This window comes from Parambassis ranga, chromosome 7, assembly GCF_900634625.1.
Source record: "Parambassis ranga chromosome 7, fParRan2.1, whole genome shotgun sequence".
In the NCBI taxonomy this organism is placed as follows: domain Eukaryota; kingdom Metazoa; phylum Chordata; class Actinopteri; family Ambassidae; genus Parambassis; species Parambassis ranga.
In genome coordinates, this window is record NC_041028.1 from 6,638,367 (window position 1) to 6,663,566 (window position 25,200).

The 25,200-nt window shown below is 40.8% G+C and overlaps 1 protein-coding gene across 1 annotated transcript in view; it reads left to right on the forward strand.

The window, feature by feature from the left end:
* The first annotated feature begins 413 nt into the window (after positions 1–413).
* Positions 414–25,200, forward strand: part of LOC114438347 (metabotropic glutamate receptor 7-like) — a 63,807-nt gene continuing 39,020 nt past the window's right edge. Inside the window, exons 1-2 of the mRNA XM_028409612.1 lie at positions 414–917; positions 24,696–24,912. Coding sequence (XP_028265413.1) covers positions 414–917; positions 24,696–24,912 — 721 coding nt within the window. The remainder of the gene's footprint in view (positions 918–24,695; positions 24,913–25,200) is intronic.

Here is a 25,200-nt window from a genome sequence, read left to right on the forward strand (position 1 = left end):
TCGAATTACGGCGTTCGCCCTGTAAAGATATGCCAGTTCTTCGCTTCCCTGTGTTTCCAGTCGCTCTTTGGATTTGAGCATAAATGGACTAAATTAGGCCAGTTCATCTGCGCCGAGCGTTGTCTTTTCCTGATATCCTCTCACTAATGGATGTAGCCTTCCTGTTCCGAGGGAGCTGAATTACCGTTCTGGGCTTCACTATTCAACAAGCTGCATCGCTCACTCCTGGCCGCAAAACGATGGGCGCAGTTTGCCTGATCCTTCTGCTGCGTCTTGGTTCTTTAGCCCAGCTTGTTGAATCTCCTCCTTGGTGACAGGAATGGATTCTTTTTAACAAACTTCTCAGCCTTTGTGGTGTTTTTTTTTTGTCACTTTTTGCGGATTGCAGGCTTCATTCTTCATAAAAGTTGATTATGGCTCGTCCCGGTGTGCGCGTGAAGCTGAGCTCTGTATGGAGGCTCTTTTGGTTCATGAGGACTGTGGTAGATTTCGCGCTGCCTCAGGAGACTTATGCACCCCATTCAATAAGGACTGAGGGGCACCTGACCCTCGGTGGACTCTTCCCGGTGCACAGCAGAGGGATTGACGGTACGCCGTGCGGGGACCTCAAAAAAGAGAACGGCATCCAGCGGCTCGAGGCCATGATGTACGCTTTGGACCAAATTAACCAGGACGAACAACTCTTACCCAACATCACCCTGGGTGCTCGGGTGCTGGACACTTGTTCGAGGGATACGTACGCACTGGAGCAGTCATTAACTTTTGTGCAAGCCCTGATCACGAAGGACACCTCAGACGTGAGGTGCACTAATGGGGAGCCACCGGTGTTTGTCAAGCCTGAAAAAGTGGTGGGAGTCATCGGAGCCTCAGCGAGTTCGGTATCGATTATGGTTGCCAACATCCTACGCCTCTTTCAGGCAAGTGTTTGAGTGTGCACACCAGTTTTATAGTCGAATATTTCTTTGCTATTACAGCTATAATGAGCTTCGGTGGGGGAATGAAAGTGATGTGTCTTCTCGCTGCTTCCCACACAGTCACGGGAAGCAGATGAAAAGCAATGCAAAAGTGGTAAACAACTAAAAAAAACTGTGAAAGCAAAGAGACATTCCCAGATGTAAGAAGAATATTTCTATTTTCAGCTGTTATGGGTTATCCTCACCGAGACATCTTTCCATCTTTTAAAACGTGGACATAAAAGCGAGGTGAAGTGAGTTTGGGTGGTTTTCCAATCCACTACACAGTGTGGAGGAGACAGCTGAGTGTGCTGTTGCTTGTCCCCGGTGGTGCTGAAAGAACAGCTCCCGTCTGTTCCAGTCTCACTCCGGAGTCTGGATGAGTGGGCACTGACAGCCTGACACAATCACACCCAAACTCAACAACCCCCTCCTGAGAATAACAGGCCTGATTCATGTGATTGCACATGATTATATGAGGCTCTTGTATGGTAAGACTGCAGGCGCTTTTTTATGAATTGTTTTGAACCTGAAAGCTTTAGTTGGCTTGCTTTTATCTACAGGGGGCCCTCCTCTTCAAAATGAAATTGCTTCAAACTCAGTGCAACCTAATTGAGCTCTAATGGCTACAAGTACATGAAATGAATTTGTACCACTAATTTCAAAATGACTAAGCTTTGGGTTTATGGGAAGATATTTCTATATCCTGTTGGCTGGGAGTCATGTTATAGTGTTGGCCCACTGCTGGTGCTGCAGTGGAATGGGAAGCACAGCAGGGCACCAATACAGCAAATTAATTATTTAAAAGACATCTCCATAGCAAAATGTCTAATTACTTTCAATACCGTGTCAATGCTTTCTGCAAAATGTGCAGGGTTTTTATTTTTTTTCCTGTTTTCTGGTGTAAGGATGGTGGTGTTGAGGCTGATTGATCTGCGGTTGCAGATTGTAACTCAGAGTCTTGTCATTTAGTGTTTTGTTTCAGTTCAATTAGACAAACCATGGGCCTGGCTGTAAGTAGCCGTTTAACTGCAACTGTAAGAGCATCAGAGTACTTAACAAGCTTTTAGCCCCCATCATGTCGTGCCTTCCCCACCCTTCCTCTTCCTTTTTCTTTTCACACACAGCACTCTTTCTTTTTTTTCCACAGCAGCCATCCTCTGGGGTTTTGTGGCTCCTCTGGCTGGACAGTTATATACTGATGGTCCCTACCACAACCTTCAGCCTGGCTTTGGTTCCTATTCATTGTTCATTGGATGAGTTAACATATTAAATTTTTATTATTCTAAGTTTGTAAAGAAAAAGAACCCTCCAGTTATGCTTTGAAGCATCCTCACTACGCTCATTATTTTGTTGCAGAATGTGAGGGTTGCGAGACTTCCTCCTTTTCATGCAAGCTGGGTAACATTAATATGTGTGCACTGGTGAAATTTAGGGTCTTAAAGGGAAGCAAGATTAGTCCCTAATGCTTTTTATTCTATCCTCCTCGCACCAGTATTTCTGTAAGTGTCAAGCTGTCAGAGTGTAGGTGTAGTTCGTGTGCAATGTGGCGCTGAAGCTCAGGCGTTGTAATCAAGCTCGGGGAATGTGTGTGTGGATTGACAGCAGTTGTTGCGCCGCTCTGTCCATCACTCTGCATATCGTCTCATTTCCCTGAAGTGTTTGCGGTGTTAGGTAAATTTAATCACCATTGTGAAATCTGTGCACCTGAGAGAGACGAGAAATTCCTTCGAACCTGTTTTCTCCACAGCGCAGTTCAGTGTATTGATAATACAGAGATACTAAATTAAATGTGAGGCCACATGATACTGCATAATGAATACATACCAGAAGTGAGAGCTCCTTGCCCATTTACCCTCATTAATCGCACCGTTTGATTGGTATCTAGCAGCAACTCCAAGTTTCTGAGATCGTTATCATCTGTCAACTATCAAATGAGTCAAAAGCTTCAATGAAAACCTGTTCAGAAATAATGAAAGAAAAAATCAAACAGAAGAGACATCAAATGAGCTCAGTACAAAGTGTTCAATATCTTGTCTTACTTGATTTAAATTACTATTTCAATTTTTTGAACATGCTTCATAACTAGGCAGTCCAATGGACCTTGAAGTTGAGTCATTACACTTCAAGCCTGTGGACAGTGTCTTCTCCCTGAGCTGTCCTCCTAGCCTAACTTCACTTCACCTTACTGAATATCATGAAGTCATCTTGTGTCTTGCTCCTGTGATAAATGAATCATCAGGGAAGCTAAGTAATGATTGTAGATTTTATTGCCAGATTCTAAATATCATGCCTGTCTATTCAAGATATGAGTAGCTGCTGAACTGTTATCGCTGGGAAATTGACATGAGGGATGGATTTTTCAGAGGGCCCAGGAGAGTTGATCAATACTGTTGCCATGGTGAGGCCGATTTGCTGCTAAGATGTTTTTATTTCAGTGCCTTTCATGCTGTGTTGGAAATGAGAAGCAACAATGCCACAGGAGGACGAAAATCAATCAGCCAAACTTTTGAATTGTTATCAGGACCTATGATGTTGAAAAATCATCCAGTCCCTCCTCATGCTCAGTTCACGAGCAGGGGGACAACACTGCGGTTGGAAACACTGAGCAACTTTGTTCATTTGTAAGTTTTCTGGCCTCTTGAATGAATCATGAAATTGATTTTTATCCAGATGACATTTACATCAGGGAGCACAGCCTTCTATTCTCTGTCGCATCTGTTCTCCCAGAGGCAGAGGTAAAACTTTGTATTGAATGCAGGTGAACTCCGTCTTGTCCTCCTGTCTGGGGAAGCGGCCCCTTCAGACTAGCTGTCTAAGTGAGGCATTGACGTCCTCTGCTCTCATAGCCCTGACAGGCTCCGGTCGGCTTTTTATCTCTCTTTTTTTTCACAGAATCATCACTGTGACTGATTTGGTGGAGATTGAAGCCTTGCAGTGTGATCTATTCATCTGACAGTACTAAAGATGAACACCAAAGGAATATGAAGGCCATGTGTATGTGTGTGTTATGTAGCAATCTGTGGAAGTGACACTAAGTGGCAGAGGTTAAATATGTCTAGTTTTTCTAAACACGGTTGCCATTTGTACATAGATCCTCAGGTCAATAAGTCTCAAACCTATACTGTGTGCAGCCACATAAAGCACAAGGTGGTATATAAAGTAAAGTATAAAGTACACAGCATATTAGTGTGTCTATTAGTAGACACACGCATATGCACACAAATTGCCCTGTTACCACTGGTAGGGAATGAAAACAGGACCGTATTGTGGATGTTTAATGATCCACACCACTGGCTTCAGCTCATGTATTTTCTCTCCATCACTCGCTAATTGGCTTTTATTCAGACTGTGACACAGAAACCCGACTCAGTATGTTTTGACTTAACAACAAAACATGCACAACAGAAAAAATAAAGTTTGGCATTTCAACTCATACCTAAACCTTTATAAAACAAATTACAGAGTCGGATTTGTCATTGAACATCAGATTTAGGAAAAAGTCCCTGTTAACAGCCTAACCTATAGTGTTCAATTACAGAGAAAAAGAAAGGTTGGATATTTTTCTCCTCTGAGAATTCAGTGGGATTTACCTTCTGGATGGAAATTGAAAACTTGACTGAATGATGACGACTTTATTAAGCCATCAAACCCACTGAAAGATATTTGCCCTTCTTTGCTGTGAGCCGTGAGTTATTCAGAATAGAAAAAGAGAATTACTGAATACTGGAATATGAGTCAAAGAATCTCCACATTAAATTTCCACACTTCAATAACACAAGAACTCTGGTTTCATTGTTTATTCAACAATGATGAAAAAACAACACACCTAATCCTAAAATTGTTCTTTTAGTCTGTGAGGATGTGGTGATTGATTAAATACACGAGACGATAAGCCTGGTTATTAAATCACTATGCTTGTACACATACACTCATGTGATTCCCTTGGTTGAACCAAATTAGGAACTATTCATGCTGCCATTTTTATTATTAGGTCACAACCTAATTTTGACTAACTCTTGTGACATGTATTGTGGCGACTGTGCCTCCAAGACAATGCTGTGCCCACCTGCTTTATGTTGTGTTACTGTATTTGACTTTTAGGGTTGCATATATCGTTTTTTGGTTTCTTTAGATGTATTTTGTCTTGTGCTTGATTTATATTTAATCTCAGCTGCACCAGAGTTTGTTTGGTGTGCTCCAGCATTCCCAATTCACTAAATTAAGTGGATCTGCAGATCTATCGCTTGCATTTGTTATATTTAAAGCAACCCTTAACACACACTAAGTATCTTTCAAAACTTGGCTGTAAATGTCTTTAGAGCTTAGTCTGATCAGAAAAACTGCATTAGTGGTTTACAGAGATTACAACAAGTTGAGTTTCTGCAGCTCTGAATCCTCATGTGAATAAGGTTGGGGTGGGTGACCACTGTGGTAACCAGGAAAATTAAGCTACCACAGCTTGCTCCACATTAGAAAGGTTCGCCTTGAATTTGATGTTTTTAAGTTGGATCTCTTTCATCCCAAACCCACAATGATTCCCAAACCTACCCAGAGTAGTTTTTGTGCCTCACATTTACCAAACTCCTGAAATCAGACACAAATAACTGTGTCCTGGACTTGGACAGTCTGATGATGCATTTTTAACACAATACACAAATAAGTAAGTAAAGTTTTGACTCAACCCCAAACAGGACCCTCCAAAATAATGCTGACTCTGAGAATTTGTATTTTATTTATTATTATTATATTATAACCTTTTTGGAATTCCTGGCAGACTGTAGAGGATTGATGACTCAACAGTTACACTAACACATTTATGCAGATTTTATGCAAGTTATGTTTGTGATGAGTTTTTTTTTCTTTTCTATTTGTTACACCCAAACCATCAAAAAAGAGACAGACAGAGAAAACAGAAATGACCAAAACAAACCTTTGTATACAGCACTTTTATTTTAAGCATTATTATAAATTATGCAGTTATACTTTTGTTGGAGTTGTTAGAATAAAAAACACACAAATAATAGAAAAATAAGCGTTGTGGAACTTCGAAGTAAATATGTTGCACTTTATTTTTTGATTTATAGTGTGTAGATATATATGCTGAATATATTATTTGTGGTACAGTGCTTCTTACTTCTGGTCCTCGGGACTGTGAGCCCTGCTGGTTTTTATTTCAACCATTTAATCAGACACTGACTTATGGCCAGTTCAAAGCAGATTTGGCAAGGTGAAATTTCCTCACACGCTGTGGCAAAATGCACGTGGGCAGGGTTACAAACATAAGCCGTGGGTGTTGTAGCATCATTAACAGGCTAACAATAGCAGTCCACAAGTTGAGAATGACACACATTTGAACTCATTTTCTTTCTTACACTTGCACAACATGAACTGCCTGTGTTCTTCAAGCATACAAACAAAGATACAACTGATCAATACTGACTTAAGAAGAAGTCAATCCCATGTGCTCTTTCATATTGGCTGTAGATTGTTAAGTCTTGCAGCTTCTCAGGGCAGGGTTCAAACAGATTGAACTGTGGAAGGAAGTGAGCAAAGCAAGATCAATTCATTACAAACAGCAAATGCATCTCACCTTTTGTTACACTTTGAGACACTAAGGTGCAATTATTTGTACAGTGATTATCTCTTCAGATGGAGAAATAGCACTGGGATTGACAACCTGTGAGCTTGTTAAGCAATATGTGCAATGATTGGGCTTTGTTTCACTTTCTGTTTTGAGATTACAAAATGACTGAGTTGTAAATGTGCCAAAATAGTGTGATAATATCTCATTGAGCCTCAACGTGCAAAGTCAAGAGTGTAAACTCAACTATCTATTCTCATTTTTTTCTGATTTTTCACATCGCTGCCGGCTTAATTCACACACACAAAAAAAAAACATAACGTGAGCAGCTAATGCAATATTAACACAATGAATAAAATATTCCTATGTTAGACAAGTTGTCATTGCTATTGACATGAGGTCATTAGGTCAGCTGCCTGCCACAGGGAGAGTATGAGAAAACATGCACGCCTGATATTAAGGTCTTGGCAATTCCCATAGGCCCTGGGGGGAGGGTGTACTTCATTATTCAGCTACATAATAGCTTGCTATATGAATAAATGTTTCTCAATGAAAACACTGCATACATTCTTCTTTATTTGTTTTCAGACATATAGCGTATTGCGTTGTGACCTAATATATAGCTTTTACATATGGTTTCTGTGTTTTTAATGGAGGTGCTGTCCCTCATTTTTGCACAAGTCTGGGGTCTTTGCTTGACAATTGCTGAGCTTGACTCTTCCAAAGGGGTTTTTTTACCCCTATTTTATTCAACTACACCTTCTTAAAAGCTAAGCGCTGCTCACATTGAGGTCACGCCCCTGTCCTGCGGAAACTTATTGTCAGAATGACTGTAAAATGTGACGACAATAGCACTCTTTGGACTTTGTTGGAAGTTTTCTCCAGTTTATCTGGGGAGCAGAAGGAGCCATGGAAGAGGAAACCCCATTATGTCCGATCCTCTTATGGGGATGAGTGGAGAAGCATGGGGAGGTCTCTGGCTGCTGGCTGCCGGTTTGCTTCTCACTCATCCCTCCAAAAGCAAAAAACTGTCCCCATTGCTTCAGCAAGAAAAGATCCAGTGTGGCCTGAAAGGCATTATCACAGGGCTCAGTGTAGTTTGTTTCAGTGATCCATGCAATATTCTGGACCAAGCCTGAAATACAAAGTTACACACTCTATTGGACTTATGTCCCATATGACTAAATAACACATCTAAGTCTGTTTTTTTTGCCTTAGAAACCTCACACGCATACAAAATGTATGCAGAGATCAATATGAAATTTGCCTTTTAAATGTGAACAGCCACTTGTCTCGCAGTTCTTCAAATGTTGGTAAATGAGTTAAGTGAATTTATTTAAAAGGCTGCTTCTGGTGCTTCCTGTGAGAGAGTCTGCTGCATCAAAAGGAGGCATGTGTTGTGGTTCCTCCTAGGCCTGCATGGGTTCTGCTCTTTGTTCTCTGCTTTATCCCTTTCTCAACACTTTCCCTATCCAGCTCTCACATCACATGGCACCTAAGAAATTATATTGCACTTAAGACTAATGCTGTGGATTTACTTGTCAGGGAGAATCCCCACTCCACACATAAAAGATGTTCCAGTTTAGGAAAAAGGGTGCAAACATTAAGACGCAGCAACTTTAAAAGTATGTTTACTGCACACTAAAATGTAGGGATACGGTAGGTTTTATGTATTTAGACAATAAATAGCTATATAGTTGCAGTTTCAGTTGTAATAATGTGAGATGTGTGATAATTGGTAATTTTATACACAACAATTTTGTATAATAGCCAATAAAGCCAATAAATTACCATATAACGCTTTTTTAATGTTTGTTGTTTACAAATATTAAGTCAGATGGCATACAGTGTTTAGCAGTGCTGTCACTGTGGGTTGAGACAGAAGCTATTGCCCTCTCCTCTTGGAGCCATGTATAAGTGGGCTGTATAGTAACATAGGCATTTTGCAATCTGCAGTGAGAGCTTTTTATTTGCCCTGAGTGGAAAGGATTCACCAATAATGTATTGTAATACTTTATATACAGTATAATCATCTCATTATAATGAAATATGAATGCTTTAATTTTCCTGCCCCCCCCCCCCCCCCGCTTTCAGTTTAAATCCCCTATTTTTCCCCAGATGATGAAACTTCACAATTTGCACCTTTACTAGAATTGCAGTGTGTGATCATTAAATTAAACACATATTCCATACACTTGTCAACAGTGAGAGGTGTGAGGATCCACACAGAAATGGTTTTAGCCACTCCTTTCATTCTGCAGATACCCTGCTATAAATTCATTATAGGCTGTCCTGGAGTGGACATGCATGCACAGTTGTCATTCTGGAACAGATAAAAGGCTTTATGTTATAAATTCATGAGGGTAATTACCCATGAGCAGAGAAACAGGATTGACTGTTTACCGTGTAGGGAACTGTGCATGCGATTTTAATATGCAGGCTTCTGCTCACATCAGAGTTGACATATCATAGCGTTATGACCTCCTGTCTGTATAGCGTCAGGCTATACATAGGCATTGTTGTGATTTCAGGTGAATGCTAATGCTACAATGACATGAGTGAACATGCTGACGCTATACTTTGCTCACCATTTTTAACATGCTGGTAAACATTCTCTGGATTCAGTCACTACCTTTTTTAAGTCAGAATAATCCCTCATAGCATTTGTAAAACACATCATGGAATGTGCATGCCGGGTGTTGAAAAGGTCCCACTTTCATTGTTTTGCTCTGTCTTTGTATGTTTGCAGAGAATTGCTTTAGGTGTTTTGACAAAGCTACACACAAGCATCTTTGAAAATCCTTTGAATGAAGCACTCCTGAATGAGTCCTTGGTAGGGTTCCAAGGTTCCCCTGACATCAGAACAGTCCTTTAGTGGGATTTGATGATGTAGCATTCCCAGAATCGCTGCCTAGAAAAGATCCTTTCTTGACTCTGAGAGCTATGGTCACTCCTAGCACCCAAAAATCCAAGATGACTACAGCTAAACACATTTTTATTTAAATCAATATTAATATATTATAGCATATTTAATCACAATTCACAAATGTCAGGCAGAAAAAAAGAACAGCTGTACTAAATTAGAGGTTGCAGGAGGCCATCCAACAGTTGTTGAAATATTTTAGTCAGGGCGGTGGCGTGACCACCTGACAGACTATGTTTGGCACTCTTAGTGCCTCAATCACACAGTTCAGAGTAACTTCCTTATTTATGCAAAATGGTTAATGCAACATTACACTTAAGACACAAAACACACTGTGCAGCATGGTACAAACTTAAAAGGGACAGGAGGTGCACTGCTCACATGTCTGTCCTGTTGTCCCTGGAGGCTGGTGGCACGAGGCTCCGCTAAGCTGCATGCCCATGTGAGGGGCTCTAATGTGGGCATGCCACAGAAGAGCAGCAAGAAAAAGCCAGAGACACGCCACACAGAAGCTAGAGCTGCAAGAGAGGGAGGAGAAAACACAATAGTCCTTCTGCTAGTGTTTTCTTAGTTTCCTCTGATGGCATTGACTCAGATAGAATCGTTTTCATGTGCCCTGAGGAAATAATTGTTTTTTTGTTTTGTTTTATGGTTGTTTATTATTATTGCTTGGAAAAAAGCTTAAAATTGAAGCTGTTTTAGGTAGGATTTTATTGTAGCATACCTTAGACAATAAAGAAAAATACTAATGTGAAGATGCTCTTTTAAAAGTGCTGCATTATTGGCACATAGTATCTGAATTATCATTCAAATTCTTCATTGTGTATTCATTCATTTTTTAAAAGACAGCAATCAGTGCCACAGGATTGTGGGACTGTGGGATTTATTTTTTGTCAGAAGGAAGTTTAACTTCAACATCCAGAATGCACTGGGGCTGTGGCTGTCTAAGATGTTTGTTTGTTTTTCAAACAGGCACTAACGTGAGGCTAAACTGGGGTAACTGGGGCAGTGTGTGTGATATCTAGGCATAATTCAAATGTTTTTCTTTTTTGTCTTCTTTAAATGTCTTATAAGCTGCCACAACTGGCTGGTTTAAGGCAGCTCAGTACTTCTCTCCTCGTCGGGTGGAGCTGCCTGACTCTGGGCTCTGGACTCTGGGCTGTAAGGGGCCTCTTTCTCCTCGGCATACCGTAATTCCTTCAATGTCTTTCTCATTGCACAAGTAGTCCTGAATGTATGAGTATGGGAACCCGTTCACAGAAGAACAATTTGTAGTTTAAGCCACAGTTAGCAGATCATTTGCTTTAATTAGTTGGACGGGGAGTAAACATAATTAATCTACAGGTATTACCAATAAAGTAATGGTATGAAGTCTGGTTAAAAACAACAGTTTCCCTTTAAGTGGTAAATAAAGTATTTATAGTGAACTATGAAGGATTTTATTGGTATTAGTGCAGCACTAGTAATAATGATAGTAGATGAGTTGCTTTACTTTTTACCACTGCTGGTGGATGTGTAATAACTTATCCTGAAAACCAAATTACACTCCAAATCTTTCCAAAATTCCATTCTCAGAAATAATAGGAAATATGTAAATTCCAACCTGCGTTTGTGCTATTGTGCGTGCATGTGTGTGTGTTTCAGAAATGTCGGGGTCCAGTGCTCTCTCTCTTACTATATAATAAAACTGTCATCGGGATTCATTCCCTGTCCTTCAGTTGTGTTATTACAGCAGGGCCTCAGGGTGCATCAGAATGTTTTCAAACAACAGCCGGTAATATATAACCATTATATCAGCCAGCAAACTGTGGACCTTTACAGGGCTACTAAATTATTAGAGTGCAGCATAGGCCTCGGGTAGTTAGGCTAAAATACCTGTTGATTTTACATGTGAAAATGAAAAAGGGGAACTTCAGAGTTTCATTAGCTTCAATTTCATTTTGTCTGCATTTCCCCTGAGATAATGTTCGTCGAGTTTGTTTTCCCTCCCTCTTCTGGCTATGTGCTGGTGTGTGAGTGCTGTTTGAACGTGTTTGTGTGTGTCTGCTCTTTTGAGCTTGAAAAGTATACTGTGCCTCAGCAACCAGAGCATACATAAATAAAAAAATCAGTTGACAGGATTACAGTTTTCAGATGCAAATCCGGGTGGGATTTCAAGTGCTCTCTGAAATGCCTGCATGTGCCGGTTACATTGATTTAGGGGAAGACCTCAATCACCATTGACATTTTGCAAATTAGGGAATCTCTTTCCCTTCAAATGGGTTTGCATAAACTACAATTGACAACCGTATAGAAGCTATTGATGACTGAATATAGTGTTTTTTAACTGCCTTATCAGTACTGAAGCACTCACATTCTCCTCCTTAATGAGGACAGCGGGATCAATAGCAGGTTGTTTATCAATAGATTATGCATAGAACTATCATGTGCTTCCTACCTGGAGGTCAAAGGCTAATGAAACATGGTATCTGCCCCAAAATTTACACAGACATTTGTGAATCAGAATTACGTGTATGCAGTATTGTATGCTCAAGGTTCTCTCTAGGTTTACGGATCTGGCGGGAGGGGGGGGGGTGTCTATCCAACTAGCATGTCATGAGCAACCGTGAGCAAAACAACACACGCTCTCTATCCACTGGTGGGAGTGTGCTCACCTGTGTATGTGTGTGTGTGCCCCCCTGATATAATGGTAGTGGAAACACTGTTCAGACAGAGTCTTTATTCTTTGGCTCTGAGTTTGTCTGTATGTGTTCTGTATCCATTATATTTGTGGAGAATATTTCCTCATTCTGGCCTCACAGCTGACGGAAAACAAAGTTTGATTTTCAGGGCTAAGACTTTATTGAAAGTTTGCTATTGAGTGGCTGACTCATATTTGTATTTCATACCACGGCTGCTGAGACACCAGAGTATAAGCTTCATTATACTGGTTAAACTTGTGAATATGCCTCCTGTTCCATCTGGAGGAATGTAAAGACAGTATTTTTATTTTATTATGGAGCAACAATATCCAGCATCAGATCTTTTTAACCTCAAGTTGGTTTTTGTGAGCTTATAAAATGAGAGTGCTCTGCTGTTTTTTATGTCCTTCTTTGTGGTATCTGAGCCTCAGAATGTGTCGTTCCAGCAGGCACTGATGAATCATGTCTCATAGTGTTTATGGAGGCCTGATTGGGCGATTCTCCACATAATTAGTGAGCAAATCCTTGTATGTATTTTAGCCTAAATTAATCATATTATGGCTTCTCCTCTGGGGAAGGTTGTGCAGTTTCCCTCGACGTTAACCAATAGATTTATTTTTGGTAAGGTTTAGGCCTGAGGTTAGACACAGAGTGGTTATGGCTTTTATTTTTTTTTCTTTGAGGTGGGGGGGTCATCTCCAGTGAACTAGTACGTCAACGAACTGAACACCTAAATGACAAAAACATGTAAGTGTGTGTGTGTATGTGTTTTTCAGGGTGGCAATAATCCCTCGCTCTCAGTGCTCGAACAATTTTCCAGTTCCTTTGCACAGTTGGAAACACATTACACCTTTTTATTGGGAGAAACCATCCACACAGGGGTTATGATGTTGAATCTGCTCTAATGAACATGAAATGAATGGCTAAATAAATAATTAAATGAAAACAAGGCACTTAAAAGCACTCGCTCCACTGGACGTAGGTGATGTGAGTCAGAACAGTCAAATTTACCTCTGAGGCTTTGATAATTTTTTTTCTGTATCAATTCAATTTTTAACGCTGTATATATATATATATATATATATATATATATATATATATGCAGTTCATATAATCCCCTCCTTCTTTGTACTGTATTCATGGGTTTAGCTTTAGTAATACTGCTATAGATGGTTGAAAAATTGTGTCTTTGATGCATCATGATTCGGCCAACGATTCTGAAATGATTATTAAATATTATAGCATTGATCCACATGCAGACTCTGTACTCTGGATGAAGACTGAATGTGTCTTGCTGCACGCTGTCCGTCAATCATGATGTTGGTGCACTGCCTCGTTAGTTACCTACTAACTAGTTAGCTACTGTCTGCTATCATAAGTCCATCTATTAATGATGGGCTGATTAACATAGCTTGTGTCAGGTAGTTTTTACTGCTTATTTTTCATTGTACTTTATTATCATCTGTTTACCAGCCTTTCTCTTCACTTGATGCCCACAGCCTGCCCCATCACACACACAGTTATCAAAGTGACTAGTTGCCCATAACTGCCTTTTATGTTGCTTAATGAAATCTGAAAGCACTATTATTGCTAACAAATTAGATTATATATTTTTTTCTATAAAAGTCCTACTTTAGTACAGTGAAATAATTTTGTTTTGTCTGATTAAGCTAGGATATATTTTTAATTCAGTACAATTGAGGTGGTCTAGTGTACATGCCTACTATTAGTTTAATAAAAAATATCAATTCATCTTATGTTTCTCTGTTATCTATAGCAAGTGCTTGTGTTTACTAATAACTCAGTGATAGAGAAATATGTTGCTTAATTGTTTTAAGATGCATTGATTCAAGCTGCATCATGATGCATCAATAATCGATTAATAATCGAATCATTGGCCCCTGAATCCTAATCAAATCAAATCCTGAAGATTTTCATCCCTTGTCTGTCTCTTAACCCTGCCGTCATTTATATAGGCATTTGGATTTAACTCTGGAAAGTTCTTAGAAAAACTGAATGTCTACATCAAATCTTGTCTTTATCCACCTTATGCTGGTAAAATAAAACAGATGAACATATTTCATATGTTTTGTAATGTAAAGGATCTTAGACCCCTCAGCTCTCTAAACATACAATGAAGATATAGGACAGATTGTCTAATTAGCAGACTTGAGATCCACATGAGCTGTTTTTGAGTGAGATGCATGTTCGTGCTCTTGTTGAAAATAAAGATAACCCTTCAGTAGTGATGTGTGACAGTTCCATTGTATGCAACTGGAGCTGATTCCTGTTTCAGCTGGTTAACTTGTCTGAGGGTAATTGTTGTCTGTTGCGCATCTTTGATTCCGGCTCTGAACTCCGTGTCACTGTGCAGCCTACTCACACTTTGTCTCAGTGCAAGTGGAAGTTATGTGAAATGTGCGTGTCGCAGAAACACATTCCACATAAATCTTCTCGGTCCATTAGTCCAGAGACACTTGCTTTGATGAAGCATGATCTGAGTTAGAATGGGAGTCTGTTTACACAGAGTAGCTCTGTCTGAAAGACTGTGTCCAGTGCTCACAGAGTTGGCAGGTTATTCAGTACAGCTCTGGAGAGAGCTTCTTGTGCTCACGGAGTGGACAATTGTCCATTGTTCTGGCTATGCAGCGGTGCTGCTGAGCTTCTGACAGGACTATGAGGTCAGATGCTCTGAGTGATAAACTACACAAACAAGAGCAGAATGGCGAGCCCCTGGGCCACCAGGTCATCACCGGTGGATACAGGATCATTCTTATCACGGTATGCCGCTGGGTGGAAGATAGCTGTTATACATTTAATGAGTTTTACTTGAAGTTCAATATCACCTGGCTTTCTTTATAGCTTTCTGTAGCACATAGTATGTTATCTGTCTCAGCTACTACTGTGTTGGGAAAAATATCATCACTGTGGCATTCCTAGCAGTGAAGAGATAAAACACATAACCCTAAGTGTGCAGGAGAATTAGTGACAGCCTGAGCTACCACATGGGTGACATCAGAGAAAGCTTGCACAGTTTGTTTACGGTCTGCAGTCTTCTTCAAAGTGTGGGACTGACTGATCACACTACCATCCAGAGAACCATGTCTTCAACATGGCTAAAAAGCAGATTGACTCAATAATCTTTTATTGGCATCCCAGTCACATCGACAGCATGCTGTGGTTTCACTCACAGTAAAACTTTTATTCCCTCATGAGTCACTCACAACCTAAGATTCCTCAGGCTGTTCTACCCCCACCCCCTGTCTAGACAGAAAAAGGAAAGGTGACTGGGTTTTTGCTATTAGGAGACAGCTGGAGAGTGGGACTTTTATTGACCTGTGCTGATCCTCCCAGGCTGTCATGTGATGGATAATGCAAGTCTGCCTTTCATTGTGAAACCTGTGCAACTAAACCCAGGTGCTCTACCTGAAAGATACACAGTTATCTTTTGAGTCACTTTTATTACCAGCCGAGTGCAGATTAATTTGTTTCTTTATCTATTTGTTCATCTTCTTCATTTGTTTTGCATCTCATCTTAATTTCTGTTTTTTTTTTTTGATGTTCATTGTCATTCTGTGAGTTTTGTAAAACCCTAGTCGATGAGTGTAAACATCCGGCTGAGAGTTAAGCTGCTAATTCTGCTATCACCCTCTGCTTAGATCACACCACACAATACGACTGCATACATTCCCTTGGAAAAAACACTGCAGTTACAATAACACAGTATAACCTGTGAAAACAAAACAGCAGACATTACATTCATTTTAGCTACGGTACTTTAATGTGTGAGTCTGTGTATGTGTGTGTGTGTGTGTGTGTGTGTGTGTGTGTGTGTGTGAAGCTTTTTCCAGAAAGTGTACTCATCTGCACTTTCTTGTACGCATTTGCAACTTCTCTGAAACTCAGATCCATAAGGGCTGACAGTGAGTTTGGTACGTGTTGTGAATGCAGGTGTTGCTGATACTATAATCTCAACTCTGGGAGATGTTCAAGGCAGCACTGCAGGCAATGCCAAGCAAGCGGATAACTGCCTATTAAAACGTTCCTCTTCTCATGCACTGTATGTCTCCAGCGAATGGCGCGGACACACTAACAGAAGGAATAGGATATCTGTGATATTTTTCCACTGCTGTGATCAGTCCATAATTACATGGCCCTGCTAAAGAATTCTTTGTGAGGAGCAGGCTGGAAAGATAAGATCGAGGAGGCTCGCCCTCATTGTCTGCACTATTAGGGGAGAAATGGTCCCGGTGATGATGCTCTGTCGAGTCTGAAGAGAGAGGGAGAGACGGAGGAGGAGGGAGGGGGGGGGGGGGTACTACAGAAAGATTCATTGGGATGCAGGTCAGAGTGTTGCAGGTGCACAACTGACAATGAATGTGTCAGACTCAGCATGCTCCAGGTGTAGGTGGGAAAAACATGCACCCCTGCCTGCTCTTTGGTGAATAACATGTCAGACCCACATTAGCACTGGACAAAGCAATGAGGCAGAGCAGAGATGCAAAGATGTTGCACACACAAATGATTCCCACAACGCAAACACAGACATTTGTATGTGAGAACATGAAAGAAACGCCTTCCTAAAAAGGTACACAGCGGCATGTAGTTTTTAGCGATGTTGTTTTTTGGTTGTTCTACAGGGAAAAAAATTAAGGCTATAAAGAGCACAGTAGAAAGAGTAGAAGAGTTGAAAAAACAAAACAAAGCTGCGTCCAGTGCACTTTGCAGTCAGGAAAAATCAATACCGTCGAGTGCAATGCGAGATGCTGTGGATTCAAAGGAATACACTTGATAACACTTAGTCATAAAGCTGCAGGCTATGTTTTATTCTTACTGTGAGTTGAGTTTCTGTCACACCTGAGGAGAGCATACAGAACAGCCATGATGATCAATGCTGTTCTGCTGAACCGTATTGTTCTCTGCAGGGCCTTTTCTTTGAGTGAAGCCTAAGTCAAATAAGGCTTTATGAAATGACTTGAAGAGATCTGTGCAAAATAACTTTTACAAGTGACAGCATAAAACCTCCGCTGTCATGCCGCCTCGAAAGGTAAGATCCTTAAGTCAGTGGGCTCAATTTGTGATGTGTTTCTAACGCAACACTACACCTTTACACTGCACTACATAGATAGAGTGTCTCCTCATTGCAGACTCTTCTCTGATGAGGCTTTGAGAGCTATTTGGTGTTGGGAAACGATTATTTGTTTGAAATACCAATAGAGTTGAAATAGCAGTCTGTTTACCAGATGGAAAGATGGAGGTCGGTCAGGTTCCCTTTGTGAGCTATCCACACTTTCCACCCACGCCTCGGCTTTACTCTACTGTGTGGCTCTCCTGGTCAAATATCTGATTTGTGAGTCATACCTACCCTCTATACCCATGGAGAAACATGCTGGTTGTCTTAAAATACACTCTGGCAGGGCAGCCATGCAAGAGCTCAAGCCCAACACAGAGCACTGGAGCTGCCCAGGGGACTGGCATGGAGGGAGCGGGAGAGACAGAGGGTGAGGGAATCGACTGGGAGAAAGAGAAGTGGGTGGAAAGAAGGAGACGGTGGAAGGTCATGTTAGATAAAGGATTATAAAAACCCAACTTTCGATCATGTAACACAGAGGAGAGTTCAGCAGTGTGGGCAACTCTGAAAGGGTAGTGTTTGTGATTCCTGCACCAGAACGCTGCTGCAACAATAAACATCTAGACCGGTGGTTAAACACTGTTTACGTAGGGGCCATGCAAGATAACAGCCTGGAAAAAGACAGAGGTGAAAGGGGCGAGTGATGTGAGGCTGGCCTCAAAGAGAGAAAGTAGGAAGTTAGTGGAGGCATGATTATGGAGAAGCAACAAGACAAGACACATCATCACATCTAATTGCTGCACAGGTTGTTCACTATCCATAAAGTGTGATGTATAGCGTTGCGTTAGTGAACCTTACATTTCTACACATTGATACACTGTCAGTAAATTGTGTACATACATAATACCAGCTGATGTATTTGCAAATGTTTTAAAGCTATGTGAGCATCATTTTTGGAGCAGGGGGTGAAATGAAGAATAGTATGAAAAATGGGGAAAGGAAAAAAAAAACTGAGGGACAGCGAGATGGGGAAAAGTTGGCTGGCATTTGAGCAAATGACTGAGGGCAGATTGTCTCGACTTGGGGGGAAACTGGCAGCCTGAGGACCTCTCTGGGCAGGAAGTGTCTGCTGATCATCTGTGTGGGCGTGTCTGCATGCAGACAGATGACAGGGAGGGAGAGACACACAGGGAGACGATAGTCACTTTTTCTTCCTCGGATGGGGCTGAAACATGCAGAGGGGTGGAGAACAAGGGGGAGAGAGAGGGGCTGAAAGTCACAGGTTGTGTGAGGGCACAATGATGAAACGCAGCCTTCACAAAAGGAGCGTTTTAGTGAGAACGAGAGACACAGATGGGCAGGAAGAGAGGGGGAGAGAGTGACAGAGAGGGGGAGGGAAAGCTGTCGGTTTACCCCCCGCCTATCCTCCCTACCTCCTCGGCTGTGTTGGCAGTGCCACGCTCTGGTAAAGAGAGATTACCAAAGCCCAGCCTGAGGTTGCATGTATGGACACAGTCATTACCTCTGCCCTGCTAACAAATGGCACTGCTGTCTGAATACAAACCGATGTCTGTCTCATTCCCCACCCCCGCTGTGAGACAGAGCCTCTGAGCCTTGATTTAGCAGGAAAGATGTAAACCTTGATAACCGCTCAATATCTTTATAGGCCTGTTTATCGTTCTGTATTATTTTGTTTATAGAATATCGACCATAGCTGTTTTACAACGCCAGCCAGTGAAGCTACAAATAAATCTGGCAACAAGGGATGGTTTTTTTGTGAGCAAACATTTATTCTCTTATGGGTTGGGCGTGTAGATTTTCGCTTTCAAAATGGCTTCTTGGCCAGTTCATAGGATCACAATTGCAGTGTGTGTGTGTATGTGTGTAATTGTGCTGGTGTCATGCGGACAATCTGTGTGTTGGCATTCAGCCACAGACAGCGTGGGGTTAGAGTTGAGTCTGTCAGAACCCGCTGTCATTTCCGCCGTCACTGCGGAGAATTGTTGCAAACAGCCGAGTGGAGCTGACTGATGTCAAGATATACTTAGAAGCTAATCATGCAGCAAATAGAGGCACAGGGATTCCTGCAACAGGAACTGCCTGGCCGCCCTCGCTTCAGCAAAAGCCATTCATGGGAAACATTTTCAGTTCTGCCACTCACACTTCGTTTAGAGCTGTGTTTTTTTGAGAGTTGCTGTTGGATTTGTGGATAGAAAACCCTGTCTGTACAACACTCCAGTTTTTTGATACTGATGTTCAGTGCAACGTTTTGTCGAGAAAAGCTCAGATAGCCTTTGCTTTTTTTGTTTTTTTTTTGTTTTAGAACTCATGGACTGTCAAATCCTTTTCCTCCTTTGTGTAAGACAGCGTGTCTTTTCCTATCTGCAGACCTCCCTCCTCTCACATGGCAAGGATAGATGGTTGCCATTACCCTGAAAAACGTCTGCTGTGCCATATGCTACAAATTTTCCTTCTAATATCATTTATTTTTTGCATATGAGACCAGACCAGATCAGCACGGACAGCTGCATCTGCAAGAATTGCTCTCAGCTCATTAGAATCATCACCTTCACATTAGTAGAGCCAGACAATTAAAACACAAACATTGCAGTCTCTCACCTTTTATTTAGAGCTGCCTATGGTGCTTGTGGCCTCCTGTATATGTAAGAAATTCAACCTGAAAGGCCGTGACGCTCTAATTAACTTTACCTGGCATTCCCACTAACTGTAAATGTGTCTAACCTTTACTCAGGCTCAGTTAGTCACCTCTCCTCTTAAACACCCAGGTTGAAATTCTCATTTCTTTCTCCTCCCACTTTCTTCTTTTTTTTTTCTCAACCGTCTTCAGACTCCAACAAACAGATTTTTATTCAAGGCGGCCGCAGCACTTTGTGGTGGTAAATCAATAAAACAGTGTCCCCTATAACAGACCTCTGTGTTTTCCCTCCATCGATCCTGTCAGCCCAGATACATTCAAAAGCAAGCCAGGCGATTACCCTTAGCAATCCTAACTTTGATCTATACTGTAGATGACAGGTGCCAGACATCAGCTTTGGGTAATTGTGATACTGAAAGGGGGCATCGTTAATCATTCTTTCTTAGCCCGGCTTCACTTGCCGGCGATCAGTTATTGTAGTCGTTATTGACGCAAAATGCTCTCAGGCGCCGGCATCACCTTTTCACCTTGTTGCCAGTGTAACACAATCCTACGTTTGTTATGTATGACACCATGCGCCACATGTAATGGCTTCAGATGCTTTGTTGGAAGACACATGAAATGTGAGCAGAATCAAGTGCAATTTGGATGAAAGGACCTTCACTTGTAGTGCCGTGTGCTTCAGAGGAGGTGGCCTCGATCTGGCTCGTTTGCGGTGGGGATGGGAGTGTCCTTGATCTGACCCAACTACCAGGCATACCCGATGAGTTTGAGCTCTTGTAGCTATTAGTTCAATGTTCTGTTCGGCTGAGTGAAGGCTATAGAATATGTACAGATATGTAAAACAAAAAGTGCAGGATTTTCAGATGTCTTTAAACGTCTCACAGTGCATTTGGCAATATTAAATAAGGTGAAGATTACAAGTCCGGCCATGTTAAGAGCTATAACTATGTGGGTAGAAAATATAAATTTATAAGACTGTGTTATGATGATGTCATATATTCAAGTTTTAGTTGTGCAGACTCAATATTTATTTTTAGTGTGATACTTTTTACAGTTTTAAAACAAATCACAACTTTCTTTGCAGAGTGTGTAATTCAAGAATTCATACAGGATCTAAAAAATGTATCTGTAACTGAACATGTGTTATTGTTATCCCATGGTTGTCCGTAAAGTGGCTGAGACCTTGAAATAGTATGAAAAAAAACATAATTATAAGAAAATGCCAGCTCATTGCTTCATATCTTCTACTGTTCCCGAACAGTCTTTTAAATGATTTAAGCTGATTTGGACCAGAACAAAACAACTATAGGTGAGAAAAAAAATCCTTCCTTTCAAGCTTATTATTTGCCAAAAATGTTGATAAAATATCCATTCTCCTCGCCTTATTATTTTCACATTATCAACTCCACTAAAGACATTACAATCTGCTGCAATTTGTTGCAACAAGAGCTTATTTATTTGATGGATTTGCAAATCAATCGTGCAACTGTGACCGAAGTGGAAAAGCTAAATGTTTTTGCCTATAATCTACTGAGAAAGATAATCAAGTTCAGAAAATTTAATTCACTTATTTCATACAGAAGGATAAATGGCTACATGGCAGATGACAATCTAATTAGGATCAGTCAGCATCTCTTTGTATTATAATTTCCACAGATTTAATCCCCGCACCTCAGCTGTTTCTCAATCAAGGTTTAGCACTTCTGTTACCTGCAGGTCAAAGTGGTAATTAAAAGAACCATGGAGTAAAAACATGAATGTTGTACTGCATGGTGCTGGAGATTCCCAGGGGATATAAGAGGTAGAGAAATTGTATCAACACACTATAAGCCTGGGACAAAGTAAAAAGACATTGCCTTAATGTTCCCCTGCAGCAAAAAGAAAAGAAAAGAAAAGAAAAAAAAACATTTTTAAGAGACAAATGTTCAAGCAGCTTTCTGTCCCAGCTGGGGCAGTGATAGGACGTGATTCAACAAACCTATAACACCTTTTGACTCCACCGTATTACTGCAGGAGCTTTGATAGATAGAAGCCTATCAAATGTTCCAAATAGGCGCTTCACTTTTTGGAAAGAGGAGTCCTTTTAAATTCAAATCACTGTTGCTGTTGCTTTTCCATTACTTTGTTGTACTCCATCTTTGACCCAGTACACTCAATTTAGGCAGCACTGAAGGGATTTCACTTGTGATGCAGCAGCATTGGCCCCCTCTATTTTTTTTTAAAATTCCATTCACTGATAGCTGATTTATATTTTTTTCATATAGCTTTAATTTTTTTTTTTTCTGACTTGAAACATATTGAGTCATCTTGAGGCTGACCTCTTCCTCCTCTTCTCAATTTGTCAGCTCTGTGCAGTTGACCCCCTTTGAGTTGTGGGTCAAAGCTATAACTCACACTGTGAGTTGAAGCTGATCCCATCAGCAAGCCACTGTGTCCTCATTCCTGTGTTTCCCCAGTGTCCGGCTGCTTTTTATCACTATAACAGAAATGGATGGCATTCATACAGTGCATATATTAGACTGTGTGATGGGGTGCTGCACCGGGGTTGAACAGGGAGTGACAGACTGCTTCCACCTGTCAAATGGGAGGTGGCCATTTCAAACCTGCATGTCCCATTGAGTTTGATTGCAGTTTTTAAAACTTGAAACATTCTGGCTGATTTAGGACTTCATCCTGTGTAGGACCTCGCCAATCAAATTGCCTTCTTGCTCATTCTTCCTACTTTTACTTGAAACAATTTTGCAAACTAAACCTGATCATTTAAATATCCACTGTGCTGTTCCAGCTGTAAGAGGAAAATAGGAACTTTTGTCTGCCTCATTCTCCTGCCGTCCTGTTTCCTTTAGAGTCCTAGGAGAGGCCCAGATTTAAATCTACACAGTCACGTCTTTTCATCAATTTGCACCATCCCAGGTGAATTCTTGTCCAATCTTGTCTTTTCTTTGACTGTTCAACCACTTTTCTTCAACTTGTCACCTCACTTTCTGGCAGATACTCAAGTTAACATCCATGCTAGTGGCCTTATGAGTTCTATCAGTGTGGAAGAATTTACTTTTAGATTTCTACAAGTTTCATGCCAGTGTATCCATAAAAGGTTCAAGATAAAATCACAAATCACTTAGCTAAACTCTTTGTGGTGCCAGAGACCTAGTGTTAGACACAGAAACCCGAGTCTACATTTCGTTCTTTCATGTCTCATGTGAGAATGACAGTAAAGTACCCTTGAATCCTTGAAGAGGAATCACTGGATCAGTGGGATTCATCGTCAGGGACCATAAGAACTGGAAGAAGAAGTGTGACAACGCACACATCAGTGAAATCTGGGCCCAAGTGTTGTACTGACAAACTGACAGAGCTGCAGCCATTGTGCTAGCGTGGCTAAAAGCCTCAACAACTTTAACAAGTGTTTGGGGGTAAGATTAACACCTGCAGACTATTAACAGGTTTCTGAACATTAAAGAAAAATGACTACGTTGCATCTTTGTAAAGAGCTTGACTGATAAGAACCCATTTTGTATCCTTGTGGGATGTTCTTCTTTATCTACATGGTCAGGAAGTTGCACAGTTAGTGATAATTAAGTGTGATTACACTCCTTTCTTTGGAGTGTGAACATGGTACTCAGGAATTTGTCTGCATGTGTAATATTCATTCAGAATCTCTCAACAAATGTATCAATCTATAGTGTTTGTGTAATATTTATTTGTCAGTTTGGGTATAGTTTATGCTGCAAACAGACTTATATAAGTGAGAAAAATAGTTTTGTTTTTAAGTTTAGTAAATTAGTGATGCTACAGGGTGATGGATTAAGGGCTCAGTGTAATGAATCACTGGCTGCTGGAAGTTCCTAAAAAAGTGCTGAAACATTTTTTGCAATAAGTCTTCATTGTTAAAGAGTTGGAAATGACAGTGCTGCATGTTGCCGTGGTAACAAACCCAATATAGACTATGCAAATGATTGCGCAATGTGTATACAGTATTATACTTAGATGATCAATTGACAAGGTAACTTAAAAATATGAAAAATGCCATTTGTTTTGTATTTTGTCAATGCCAGCCATCATCTGTGTTTTTGAAGAACAGAAGTTTGTAAGTAACTGACAGTGCTAAAATTTTATCCAGAAAATAAATCTTGTAAATGCTTTAGAGATCTTTACTCAGTTTTTTAACACCTCTGACTAGCATGTGTTTCTTAAAAAAGGATTCTCTCTAGGCTACTATGTCATCAAAACCCAATGAAGGACTCGTGATGTCTTTGAATACTATTGTAGACTGAGTCCTTCATTCATAATTCTTAAGGCCGCTTATATTGTACAGTGTTGTCAAGGCACCTATAGTCCTCTTGTGCGTCCACAAATATGCTAATAAAAAGATCCCTACTACCAAGGACGCATCCTTGGTTTTGACAAAGGAAGTGTATAGTACATAAAAATTCCCACCTCCGCCTGCAGAGGTGCTGATGAGCAGATTTTGTTACCTTTAAAATGAGTTATAATAGTTTACCGTGTTTTTCTCCCACCAAGCTATGCTTACCAGTTCCTGTACATAGCTGTGTACATAGAGTGTGAGTGGTATCACTCCACACCATTGCATTGTACTTTATCTTAATCATTAAATATGTAGTAATCCTATGGCCTTCTCATTCCACTGTGGGGAATTCCACAGCACTTAGCTGAGGATAAGTGGGTATAGTGCATGAATTTTGCACTCCGAATACTGAACATTTAATGTTGTTTACTGTACACTAAATAAGTAGTCATATTTGACAAAGCCAGAATGTGAGTAACACATGAGTAAACGTTCCCTTCTGCATGTTTCTCTTTAAGATACCTCAGATCAGCTATGCGTCAACGGCCCCGGAGCTGAGTGACGACAGGCGCTATGACTTCTTCTCACGGGTCGTTCCTCCAGACTCCTTCCAGGCCCAGGCTATGGTGGACATTATCCGGGCCCTTGGGTGGATGTATGTCTCCACCATTGCCTCAGAGGGCAGCTATGGAGAGAAAGGAGTGGAGGCCTTCACACAGCTCTCCAAAGAAGCAGGTAAGGTACATTTGATGAGTGATGCACCACTGAACAGAATTAAAATGATCATTTCTATCATTTGAAAAAAAACAAAAAAAAAACGCATGCACTTGCACTTTCACTCACCCAGAAGAGGATCAGTTTTGCATTTCCAATTCATTGTAAAATCTTGTTTTGGGTGGATGAATTATTGATCTGTTTGGCAACTTCTGCTGGAGCTCCCCAGTGAGCTGTGGAGTGTTACTGGAAATGTAGACAGAGAAACCGCTTGTAGAGGTAATGCTTCGCAGTAATGAGTATGGCTTA